This window comes from Ixodes scapularis, unplaced genomic scaffold, assembly GCF_016920785.2.
Source record: "Ixodes scapularis isolate PalLabHiFi unplaced genomic scaffold, ASM1692078v2 PGA_scaffold12__126_contigs__length_90152505, whole genome shotgun sequence".
Classification (NCBI taxonomy): Eukaryota; Metazoa; Arthropoda; class Arachnida; order Ixodida; family Ixodidae; genus Ixodes; species Ixodes scapularis.
Window position 1 is genome coordinate 81,348,745 of NW_024609838.1, and position 13,122 is coordinate 81,361,866.

At 46.3% G+C, this 13,122-nt stretch overlaps 1 protein-coding gene across 1 annotated transcript in view; it reads right to left on the reverse strand.

Moving 5' to 3' along the window:
- Positions 1-13,122, reverse strand: part of LOC8043879 — a 390,627-nt gene that overhangs the window by 69,261 nt on the left and 308,244 nt on the right. The window contains exon 7 of the mRNA XM_042289248.1: positions 854-968. Within this exon, the coding sequence (XP_042145182.1) occupies positions 854-968 (115 nt within the window). The remainder of the gene's footprint in view (positions 1-853; positions 969-13,122) is intronic.

The following is a 13,122-nucleotide window of genomic DNA, read 5'->3' on the forward strand; positions in this document are numbered from 1 at the left end:
CAATACCATACAATACCCTGCCAATGTACTCTTGACAAAGACGTAATCGAATCAGTATCAGTGTATAAATTACATTGGCCTTAGACTAACACCTAACATTTCGTGGAACCTCACATCGAAGCCATTTCTGAAGAGGCTTCCCAGACGCTCCGATTCACCAGACGTAATCGTCGAGCCCCCCCCCCCCCCCCCCCCAATGTTTAAACGATGTCCTATAAAACTTACGTAAGATAAAATTTAGAATGTACATCCGTAATATGGAGCCCTCAACGAGTCTGATAAATCAACCTCCTAGAGTCAGCACAAAAAACAGAGTCGCCCGGTTCACCTTATCGTCGGTTGACCACTTCTCCAGTGTCTCTTCTCTAAAAAGTTAACTTCAACTTACATCCTTACTCACTCAAAGGAAACTGTATCGCCTTTTCATTCTGTATAAAATGTATTACCATTGTCCAGAACTAAATAACACTTTGTTTGCACACCCCGATAAAATATCATCCCGCCTGAATAACTCTCGCGCAATTAAACGAATTTCCAGCAAAACTAACGCCTTCAACAAACCGCTCCTCGCATATGCCATCGCCAAATAGAACCAGTAGCCATCCTCCATTGAAATCACCACTGATGCTGCGGTGTCTTACAATTCCTTACAAGCCCATTATGCATAATTTCTCCTGCTCTTATTTTTTGTGTGTTCTATTATTGTTCTACTAATGCGCCCGCTATTGTATTCCTCGTTATATTGCCAGCCCCCCCCCCCCCCCTCCCCTTATCTCATGCCCTAACCGGGTCTTTAAGGTGGAAATAAATAAAATGAAGTGGAGCTGAGAGTCATCTCGAGAAACTTGCGTACTTTTGGTGAGCGTCATTGTACGCGAGCCTTCGGACGCGGATACGAGTCCGTCGCACGTGGCGTCCGGTGACTGCGACAGCTTGTAGACGTTCTGGTGGCCGACGTGCTCGAACACCTGCGGGGACCAGCGAAACCAGAATGTCAGAAGTACGAAAAGTCGGCACGATTGAAAACAAACGTTGCTTCGTCACATCACAACTTACCTATGCGGGTAGAAACTGGGAAAGTGGAATAAACGAAAGCGCGCTAGGACGTTAGAACACCGGACTCTGCTTGGAATGCTCAGTGGGCAGACGAAAAGCGAGCTGCCTTTATCTTTCGTCAATCTTGGAACGCGGTCGAACGGCGCTATACCCACTTAGTCATTCCAACCAGAGCAGTGTTCTTGCTAAAATCTACAAAAAAAATTGGGTCTTTGAAAGGCTGCATCCAAATGCGCACTGCATGCTTGACAACTGTAGTGCTTTGCGAGATATGCGTCCCATTTCGCAAGAAAATGCACAAGTCTTAGAGAAGAACTTAGAAATTGAACCTGCGCATTCCCGAACCATATCAGAAAAGCTGCAATCGGTCAAGAGATATGTGTATAGCCTCCACAATCTCCAATCACGAGGCCGATAGGCTTTGAAACGAACTCATTAGCAATATAATTATTGTCCGTCACAGACAAGACAACACATAATTGGTGAATAAAGATAAAAGGAATCTGATTCAGACAATCTGTAGAAATTGTTGGTGCGGTAGCGCGTGCACACATTTAGTGAGCAGACAGCATCTCGCTCGGCGCCTCACTAAGCCTTGTCTTTCTGCTAAGATAACACCGAGCCCACAACCTGCCAGCCCGCGACGCTGGCGCCGCCTCGCGTAGGAACAGGGCAAGAAGGCGAAAGCGAAAGGAAAAGAGCAGACGACGATTCTGTCGCATTTGACCAGGCATCCCGGTGTAGAGGAGGCTATTCTTTCAATTATGTTTTCTTATTTTCTATTGTGCAGTCACTACTCTCACGCGCTTGCCACAGGGCGGTACCCTTCCTTGCTCTAAAACGCACATGAAAAAAGCAAAAAAAAACTCACGCTGATCTTTTTTTTTCATTTAACACAATGCATTTTTCCACCCTGCACTTGAATAAACAAATATTACAACAGCAATTACATGACCATAAAAAAAAATGCAGGATTTTTCTAAGAAGACTCAGGATTTCGTTCTTGCTTCTAGCCTTGCCCAAATAAAATGCGAGTTTACCAAAACCAAAGTCTGTTTTCCTTTCTGCCAATGAAAAAAACCGGGACAATAAAAATATAATTCTTCCGGAAAGTACTAAAGAACACAGCTTTGTTTTCTCCCTTGGGCTGAATACCCAAGATTTTTTTTTTCATTCTAACCCAACGTTAGTATACAGCGAGGTTACTCAAACTAAAGTTCCTATTCCTTCCTGATAATGAACGCAACAAAAACAGTAAAAATACTCCTTTAAGAAAAAAAAAAACTACACAGCGCTGCGCTGGTCCAGAGCGGACTGGGAGGCGCCGATCCCGCATTAAGAATGGTCAGCCAACCTTCCCGATTCCCGAGTCCTTGTTTCCTCCGAGGAAAGGAAGAGCCGCAGTCGATTAATTTCAATTGCTGGAGCGGCCCGTTTTTCTCCGGAGTCTGAACCCTGACCCTTGTAGTTCTGTACGAGAGTGTAATGGAGAGTAACGAACTGGCCTCACTTGCAGCGTCAATAATCGAACTCGTGTCCCTGTTGGGACCAATTTACCGCTCACGTGAACCCAGACATGAATGTACCAGTGCACGGTAGGGACTCTTTTTATTTAGTCATTCTGACACGGATTACGCTGTACTCACAGAGACAAACATCTTCGCACAGGAAAGACAGACGGTTCTAGAGCTATGCTATGTTCTTTTTTTCGCGACATCGATGCTACGAAAGTAATATTATGCTCATTCTAACATGTGAAAAAGTGCTTAAATTGCATGCGAGCGAGTGTACTTTCAACATGATGGTGAACCCTGAAGCCTTGGTGGAAAGAAGTTAAGGCAGTAATAGATAAAGAAAAAGGAAAGTTTCACACGCTTTCTGTCCCTCTTTATTCGTTCTCTATTACGGATTTATCTGCTTTCCACCGTTATTCGCAACGTGTATTTTCACGATTAACATGCTCGGTTAGTGCGTTCCTTTGTTGTTTTATTCAACTCAAATGACACGCTAACTATAATTCTCTAACACGTTTGCAAAAATCTTTTTCATTCATGAATGTAGCCATATCTACCCGCATAATCGTGATATGGGTCTTCAATTTTGGTCTCCAGCCATGTTTGTGTGGGGATACCTTGATTTTCAGCGCCACTTTGCTATATCTGGCGGAGGAGATACTCCGCCAAACAATATACCATTGCAACGTAAGATATATTGCCACAAAAAATAGGAGATGAATTTTAAGTTGAAAACAAACATTAAATGAGGCGAACTTGTGCGTACAAACCTAAAAACGAACGGCACAATTAAAAACAACGCAAAAGGATGGTACAAAAGTAGAAAGAGCACACAGGACAGACTGACTGACAACTAAATGTGTATTGGCAAAATCCACAGGTCCACAGTGTATCGAATATGCACGTGCTCATCTAATCACAGATTTGTGTGGGGTCATACCACGTGCTAAAATCAGCACTACATACCCGAACGTTAGCTTATTTAAACCAGCGGCGTCGCACGTAAAAATGTAATCAGGTGGAGATCAAACGCTCATCAAAAATACGATTAATGACTGTTAAATAAAATGACGATTAATTTCTGTTGCGCTGTTTTTACTCACGTCGTTATACAATCGCAGCACGTTTTAGAACGTTCTGAACCAGAACACACGTTGAGAACTCAAAATGGCATGGGACTTTACGGTAGCAGAGATGGCTAAAAGAAAGGGCTGGACCAGGCGGCGTTCGAACCCCGTTCCTCAGCGTGGCGGCCCCGTGTGTTGCCGAATCCGCCACGCACACGACAATATTTGTTCTAGTATGTTCGCTTACCGCACGCACTTACACTTTTTTTTTATTTTGTGCGATATGTCAGCTGTCATTTACTACCTACTACTTCAAAGGTTATATATGATCTTGTTGATTCGTGCAGTTGGCAATGTCTTACCTTCTGGCCGCTGACCGTGGCAGGGGTATACAATACAATACAATACATTCTCATTTTCCGAGAAAAGCATTACAGAAAATGTCTGGCCCAGGAAAGCTGAATTTGGCTTGTATGTGCGGCCAAGTAGCCAACTAAATTGATTTTTTTTTTTTAAAGCAGCAGTGCAACGTCTTGAGTATACACAAGATAAAGTCGGTCAGCGTGCCTTACGGATTGTTCACTGCGCATCTCTATTTCTGCGTCTGTTTTTGGATGTTAGAAAGCACCATTTCAAAATAACTTCTGCAGGACTGTCACCAAGTTAACATCCGTACCTCCAGAATGATAAGTTAAACTGCGTGATAACGCCACCGAGACCAGACAAAGATGGCGCCCAAAGCAGAAGGCTGAAGAAAAATCTTCACTAAGCATCGTTTGCAAATATTCCGTACTTCTTGGTCCTCTTTTTGTGCTGGTGAATCGAACGAAATCCTCATATTGAAAATAATTCTGCGCTCATTTATTAAGGCCAAAAGCAAGAACAGAGAACATAAGCTCCACAATGGCCGCACATACCTTCCGTGAAGCCCAACGGTCGCAGACGTTTCTTTACCATCTGCGAAGGGACGGCGATGTCCTTTTTCTTAACGGTGTAGTGAACGCGGAAGACGGGATAGCTCAGCTTCGTGCGCCATCATTAAAGATGAAAAAAAAAAAAAAAAACGTTTTGATGATAGGTTGCCATGACGATCGATAAGCTCTTCAGAAATTTACGTAGCACACCAGTAAATCGAAATTTCTGGGCACCTACACTCTCAAGTGCAGAAGGAAAAAAAAGAAAGAAAAAAAAGACTGCGCAGATCAGTACAAATTATAGAAGCAGCTTATCGGGTTAAGACGCTCGGGTGCGTTTTTCTTTCAAATATACGGTCTTGGAAAGCATGTTTTAAGACGTCCAGCTCCGAGCTTCCGGGCTGCACGTCCTAAACTGAAGTGTAATAAACCTCAGGAATAATAATGTAACCGTGCATGCATCACAGCCGTGATCGAACATAAAAAATACAAAGAGCTGGACACTATAGTGTAAAAATCATAAACGAGCACAAAAGTACGAAAAGAAAACATAGCCAAAAGTTAGTTTTAGCCTTCGCTTATTTAACATAAAGAACGCGAAGCAAAGGAGAACTCAGACTCGAAAACGGTCCTTGTCCGTCTTTGTCGGTGACTGTCTGCCCTTAGCGATATTTATGTTTAATATGATTAACGAACTGGCCCACCTTAACAGTTGAGTTTAGTATCTGATTCACTCAAAAAGATAGCGACTGCCCCTCTAAATGTTCCTTTGTCGAGCGCCAGTCTATGCTTCCATGAATGCATATAACCCTCCGCAAGTTTCCTAACTTTCACAACTAGTCAGAATGATAAGAGTCGTGATTTTCTGCGGAAAAAGCAGCGCATAGTTAGGTTTCTGATGCAGTTACTTATAATAGACTCTTTCCGAAATGAAATCTGGAAACTTTGATCACTCTCCTCATCTGAGGAATGGAATATGTCGTACTAATGGCAGCCTTGCGGTTGCTGATGATGGAAGACGTTCAAGATTCTCTGAAGCGAATCTTGAGAGGCCTCTTGTGACGTTATAAACGGGGCTTGCACGAAGAAGACGAGGCGGTGGGAGCACACGCAGAGACGCGCTCGTGGGCAGAGGACCGAAGCCACTGACCGAGATTGAACGTATCGCGACACCGGTGAAAGAGAGTACCGTGTTAAACCCCGGTCAGGCGCCAAAAAAAAAAAATTGGGTTGTGTGTGTGTTTATACAGCCTAGAACTTGGTCTGCCTCACAGGGGCGACGAGTCTCCCAGCTGTAGATGAGAAATTTAGCCAGTGCAGTACAACCGCTATCCTGGGGTTTTTAACTTGCATCAGACAGAAGGGATACACAACCACACGCCGGTACGATGCTCATCCAGATCGAAACGGGCAGGGGTGGGGCTCGAACCCAGGATCCCTGGGTTCTGCAGCGCGAGCTTTCGCTCCACGTGCTCCGAGCTGGTGTGCGCTAGACCACTCGGCCACAGATCCCCCTGTCAGGCGCCAAAAGGCATGTGGGGGCTGCAACCAGGCTTGCTGGGGTTCTGTCGCCTGCTCAGAGGCATCGCCCTGAGAAATCAACATCCAGACTCAAGGCTGCTGTGATTCCTAGGAACGAGCGGCACCTTGTAAACTAGCGGTTTCGGTAAGGCGCCCGCGCAATTTTTCCGTCGCTTATCAGGCCCCAGCCTTGTACCTGCTCCACGAGTGGTAACTTCAGCGCACTACTTCGCTTCTCACTCTCTCAAACTCTTTCTAAAAAGTACTGATTTAGGGGTTTCGGACGACGCTTAGCAAGTTTCTAATTAGAATCATATGTCTATTTCCACTAATTAAAAAGTTAATTAGTGAATATTAATTAATTAGCCGACTTATCGCAAAGATTAGCCACCCACATAATGTCCCCCTTGGCGTATAACTCACTTGCACAAACCGCATAAGTGAAGTTTTCACGGCTTTCTTTTTAAATCTGCAAGAAAAAAAAACACCTGGTATATTTATTACCATCGAACCTGAGAGATCCAGAAAAACATTTTGAGGCAGTAACACACATACTAAACTGTTCTTGATTAGCTAAAATGATGGCTCTCACAAAATACTAGAGTGCAGGCCGAACTGCTGTTTGAGCAACCAGATAGCACTTAATTTCGAAAAGGGTGTATTGCGTCAGGTCAGCGCACTATTAAAGCCTAATATATTTGTATACGTGGCTAGCGCGAACTAAATGTCCATCGTTAACGAAGTTTCAAACACGACTTTCATATTGTGGTACAACTAAAGTGACGTATATGGCAAACCTCAACGGTTCGCTTGGGTCATTACTGTAGATTTTTAAATGTTACAACATACGATGCGACAATGAGACATTCTTCCACGTCTGTTGGCAAACATGCATCCACGTAATGATACCCCAATACTGAGCTCAAAGTGGAGCAGGAGAGTAATTTTTCTTGTGACCATTAGAACTTTTTAGGAGCTTAACGAATGTATGTACTTTATTACCATTGTTCATAGCAGTGTTTGTTCTAAATATGCCTAAATCAACAGTGCTAAATAAGCAAAACGAAGCGGACAATTAAAAGGAAACTGAAAAAATAGGAGCTGAAGATATGCTTATAATATAAATTTTGCATTTAGAAATATTTTGGCAGCACGCCCTAAAAACGGGCACTCACAAAAACGAGGCGAAAGGTCCCAGATTAAAATCAGCGAAAGTAATGAAGCTTTTTTTTTTTATTCATTAAAGTACGTAATTTGTAGAAATACTCCTTCTCATCCTCTTTTCTTCCTTTGTAGTATATTTCAGTGGAAGCATCACGAACATTTACGAATCAAACCTTAGGACGTCTTCGCGAATCTCTTTTGTTTTTTCGAGACACTAGACCGTGTGGTGAACGCCTCAAAGAATGCCTGAAATCATGATAGCCTGAAATTTATATAGTCCCTATGGTACATACAACGCGTCTCCGATAGGTGTGTTTACCGTGTCCAAAAAAGGCTTCCCTCGATATCCGCTCGATGACGTCATAGAAGTGCCACGCTGCCGCCTCCCGCGATCCTGGCGGTGTCACAGCAGCGATGGTGGATGTGGCAGACGCCTGCTCTGCCGCAGGTAGTTCTCCAGCTTGACAGTACAAGGAAGCTTTGGAATCTAGGAGTTGGGACGGATTGCGAATCCATGACGAAAGCGACACTCGTGTATGCCGGGTATTTTTTTCGCCGCTACCTCTTCGGCCCCCCACCAGGAACGTGACATCTGACAGCCGAACACACCAGTTTTTGTGACGTCATTTGTTGCAACTTCGGGACCGCAGAATGGGACACTAAACACACCAGTCGGAGACGCGTTCCAGGCACGAGTCACTGTAGAGCCAACGAATGCAGAGCGTGGCGAACCCCGGCCTCCTTATTACCGCTCCACTGCAAATGAGATGGCGGCGTCGGCCCATCAGAACGCAGAAATTGTAATCTCGATTCAAGAAGTGGGATCGTAACTCGGAGCGCAAGTTCGTCTGCTTTTTGCACACGGGTTGCAATGATGTCAGCAAGCCGAGCTCTTATTGGTTCATTGAAAAGAAAAATAATGGGTAGACCTCAAGGCTCTTCGCATTCAGGTCTACCCGATATCCTTCGAATCAAAGCAATTAGAGGTCGGCGTCGTTCTGATGTCACCACAGCTCCTGCTCAAGTAGCAGACGACTCGCTCGCCGCATACGCCGCACGAGTGGAGAAGCCAGGAATTTATTGCGGAAGGGGGGGGGGGGGGGTAGTGTTGAGGTGCCTGGGATGTCCGTGACTCGGAGCGAGGGTGCGGGGGGGAAGGGAGGGAAGCGGGCAATCAAATTGCATATGTATATTATGAGGTCACCTGGATCTCGGGGTGGGGAAAGGGGGCGGGAGGGGGGTTTGAAGCCAGGTAAGCCCCTCTCCTGGCTACGCCACTGGGTCACACTGTGACATTTTGAAGTAGTCAGTGACTAAAATAAAGTCCCATAAAGAATAAGATATGCAATGCTTGGAGTGTCCCGAGCATCTTATCTCTCTGAAACCAGTGAAGCTGTTTCATTAACCGCTAGGAAGACCAAATAAGAAATGAGGCCTATTACAATAATAGGCCTCATTCTCTCTTTCTTGAGATGTCGGTGACTGGCTCAGCACTCAGGTTGCAGACACCATTTACTTCTTTTTTCTAAACAATAGGCATGAAAATGATGAAGATCGAATAATTGATTAATTAATCGATTAAAGGGTGGCGAATAATCGGATTTGATACTTTTAATTGACGCTCAGCCCTAATCAAAAAAGGCAAAGAAAAACCGGTACAAAGATGCGATGTCTATATGTTCTGACGGGTGGAGGCATCCTGAGCTCCGCATTATTTATAGTTCGCATACATACCACCAGCCGGCACTCGTTACTCAAGAAAGGTGCATTACATGCGGACATAAACTCGGACGAAGCAAATCCCGAGTGCCCCGGCTCCAAATCAGGCATTAACTCCCCGTGTGCTTGCCTGGTTTGAGGGCGAGTGGTAAATAATGAAGACGCGGAGACAAATCATTAAGCTCATTACTATGCGCTCAGCGTTCCTTCACTTTCCAGACCGGACTGTTAAATAGGGTTTTACGCCGATCACTGGCCCCCTTTATTAAACCATTACTCTCCACGACAGAAGGCCAGAGGGCGCCGCCGACGTGTTTTATGTTTTTATGCGTTTCTGCGCTGAACGTCTTTGCTAATGATAGTGATTTTGCCTCTCCTGCGTCATCGCCCTTTGAATGCTGCGCGATAACCTATATAATAGAGAAACGAAATGGGCCACTTTCAAAATAATGTTATCATTAACCCGACGGACAGGTTGGCATTGAAGCCGCTGATATTTTTGCTAAGACATTCAGACAGTCATGCTGAAACGTTACCATTATCATGGTAATATTTAAGCGTGACTTTCTAAATGTCTCACCAAGTGTAGTGGAATAGAATTTGAAATCCTTGCCCCAAGCGCCACGCCAGAAAAACTCCTATCTCGGCCCAAGATTGTCAATCCTGTGGGTGTAACTTGGGCCTGATAAGATTTTGGTACAAAGCATTCGTTAGTGGCAAAGTCTTTTGCTTTGTCTTTTCTATGGCTTTGCTTGATTTGCTACATAATTGCCGCAGTGTCCCGCATACGTCCTAGATTCCAGCAGTGGGGCCTGTTTCTAGCACTCGTATGGCAATTCAGGCCCAAAGTCTCCAAATGAAAATCACACAACCAGAAATTAAATCACGTTCCGGAATTCCCTCGGAAACCGAGACGCAAAGAAGCCGGGTGACAGCCAGACTACCAAGCACTGATGCCTAACTTTAGCACTTGCTTAGCAATATAGGACCAAAACAACCAGACCCTCGCCAAAGTATAAGTTATATTTTACTACCTCGGCTTTTTATGGCTTTCAAGGCCTTGCATCACCAGACAAAAACCAAGTATTAACAAAAAAAAACTGTGCTACCTGTGGCACCTCTTCATGCGTCCGTCGAGCTCTCACCTCTCGGGCTAACTCACTGAGGCGCCCTTCAATTTTTTCACATTATCTAGCGGGAGTTGAAGCAACTCGGCAGGCGAGCTGGTTACGGCTCGTCTGCCGGACAGGCACGAAACTCGAAGTTTCGTGTCTTTCCGTCCCATTTTGTCCCCTAGCTCCAGGGCTACTGTGTCTCTTTAGCGGGAATGGTTTTCCCATTACATATCAGTATCGCGGAAACGCCTGAAGAGGTACATAGTCACGCAGAAATTTAATTTTCCCCTAAATAAAGCGGAAAGATAATCATTAATAATTATAAACAAATTCAACTTTTTTCGCAATATGTATCAATCAAGTCACGAGAAAGCGGCAGATGAATGTACAGTATTATTTGGACTATAAACCGCACCCGGTGTATAGTTGGCAGGGGAAACTTTCGGTTGAATACAGGGTCCGTCCCAAAACTTCCCGGAATGATTTTTTGTAGACGGCAACGCCGACTGGCGGGGCGGCGCTTTGGGAAGAGAAGTTAGTGGGGGATCTAAGCTTCGAAACGAGACCGGTCTCCGTTGCCTGCGGGCAGTTGTTGAGGCAGGTCACTCTCCGCGCAGAGGTGTCTACTGCACCGTCGTCGAGAACACTAATGAGCCAGTTTTGGAGCAGCGTTATGCAGTCAAGTTTTGTGTGAAACTGAGTAAAAACCGGGTAAAGACGCTCGAAATACTTCGGAAAGCCTACGATGTCGACGCGATCAAACAAAGCCAGACTTGTATGTGGCACAAGAGGTTCCGGGAACGTGAGGAGCCCGTCAGCGACAACGACCGCTCGGGACGCCCGTCGACATCACAAAAGGACAACTTGGTGCAAAAAGTGCATCAAGGTTTGAACAAGGACCGGCGATTAAGTGTTCGGATTATCGCAGAGGACTGTGGAGTACCCCAAAACAATCGTTCATCGCATTTTAACTAAGGATCTTTAAATAAGAAAAGTTTGCGCGAAAATGGTGCCAAAGGTCCTGACGAGTGACATGAAGGAGGAGCGTTTGTTGACTTGCCAGGAATTGCACGAACGCAACAAAACGGACCCAGAATTTTCGGACAGAGTAATCACAAGGGACGAGACGTGGATTTTTGAGTATGATCCCGAATCAAATCGTCAGAGCAGCGAAGGGCACACCACGGAGTCACCTCGCCCGGAAAAAGCAAGGATGAGCAAATCGCGAATCAAGGCAATGCTCATTGTGTTTTTTGACAGAAAAGGTTTGGTTTATAGTGAAGTCGTACCACAGGCGAACAGTCAACAAGGAGCTTTTCTGTGAAGTGCTCAAACGGTTACACAACAGGGTTCGACGAGTCTGAAAAGAAATTCGCGACAATTGGATCTTGCACCATAACATTCCGTCAAGCCAAACCGCGCTCATTGCTTCCTAGCTGCTGGCCAAATTGGGTGTGGCAACGGTGCCACCACCGCCGTACAGCCCCGATCTGGCACCACCGGTTTTTTGTTTTTTCCCCAAAAAATCAAAAGAACCCTGAAAGGAGCTTGGCATGGGACGCTGGAGATGGTAAAAGCAGCTGCGACAACCTCACTGAAGGAGGTTCCCGTTGGCGGCTTCTAGGGTGCCTTCAATGATTGCGTGAAGCGTTGGCAATAGTGCATCGAAGCAGGGGGAGAATACTTTGAAAATTTCTAAAAAGATTGTAATATTGAATAAATGATTTATAAAAAAAAATAAGTTCCGGGAACTTTCGGGACAGACCCTGTAAAAAGGTTTCCTACGATTTTCCATACCTGGTGCTTTGCCCGAAAGTGTAAACTTCTTACGGCGATTGTCGAGCAAGCATGTCGCCTAACCTCTGCTGGCTCTTCCTACAGGCGCTGTCATGCTTCTGCGGATGCTCCAACGGGGAATGCAACATCACTAGCCACCTGGCCTCCACGCCCACGATGACGCTCAGTAAATCCGTGCAGGACGCCAGTCATCTTCCCGCACTGAAGCCCACCACGGTCATCGTAGCGCTTGGATCGATTTCCGCTTCCGCGGTTACGTCACCTGTGAGACACCTACAAAGGGAGCTGCCACAACATTTCATCTTCAGCGGGCACGACGATTGTCGAGCAAGCATGTCGCCTAACCTCTGCTGGCTCTTCCTACAGGCGCTGTCATGCTTCTACGGATGCTCCAACGGGGAATGCAACATCACTAGCCACCTGGCCTCCACGCCCACGATGACGCTCAGTAAATCCGTGCCGGACGCCAGTCATCTTCCCGCGCTGAAGCCCACCACGGTCATCGCAGCGCTTGGATCGATTTCCGCTTCCGCGGTTACGTCACCTGGAAGACACCTACAAAGGGAGCTGCCACAACATTTCATCTTCAGCGGGCACGACGATTGTTGAGCAAGCATGTCGCCTAACCTCTGCTGGCTCTTCCTACAGGCGCTGTCATGCTTCTACGGATGCTCCAACGGGGAATGCAACATCACTAGCCACCTGGCCTCCACGCCCACGATGACGCTCAGTAAATCCGTGCCGGACGCCAGTCATCTTCCCGCGCTGAAGCCCACCACGGTCATCGCAGCGCTTGGATCGATTTCCGCTTCCGCGGTTACGTCACCTGGAAGACACCTACAAAGGGAGCTGCCACAACATTTCATCTTCAGCGGGCACGACGATTGTCGAGCAAGCATGTCGCCTAACCTCTGCTGGCTCTTCCTACAGGCGCTGTCATGCTTCTACGGATGCTCCAACGGGGAATGCAACATCACTAGCCACCTGGCCTCCACGCCCACGATGACGCTCAGTAAATCCGTGCCGGACGCCAGTCATCTTCCCGCGCTGAAGCCCACCACGGTCATCGCAGCGCTTGGATCGATTTCCGCTTCCGCGGTTACGTCACCTGTGAGACACCTACAAAGGGAGCTGCCACAACATTTCATCTTCAGCGGGCACGACGATTGTCGAGCAAGCATGTCGCCTAACCTCTGCTGGCTCTTCCTACAGGCGCTGTCATGCTTCTACGGATGCTCCAACGGGGAATGCAACA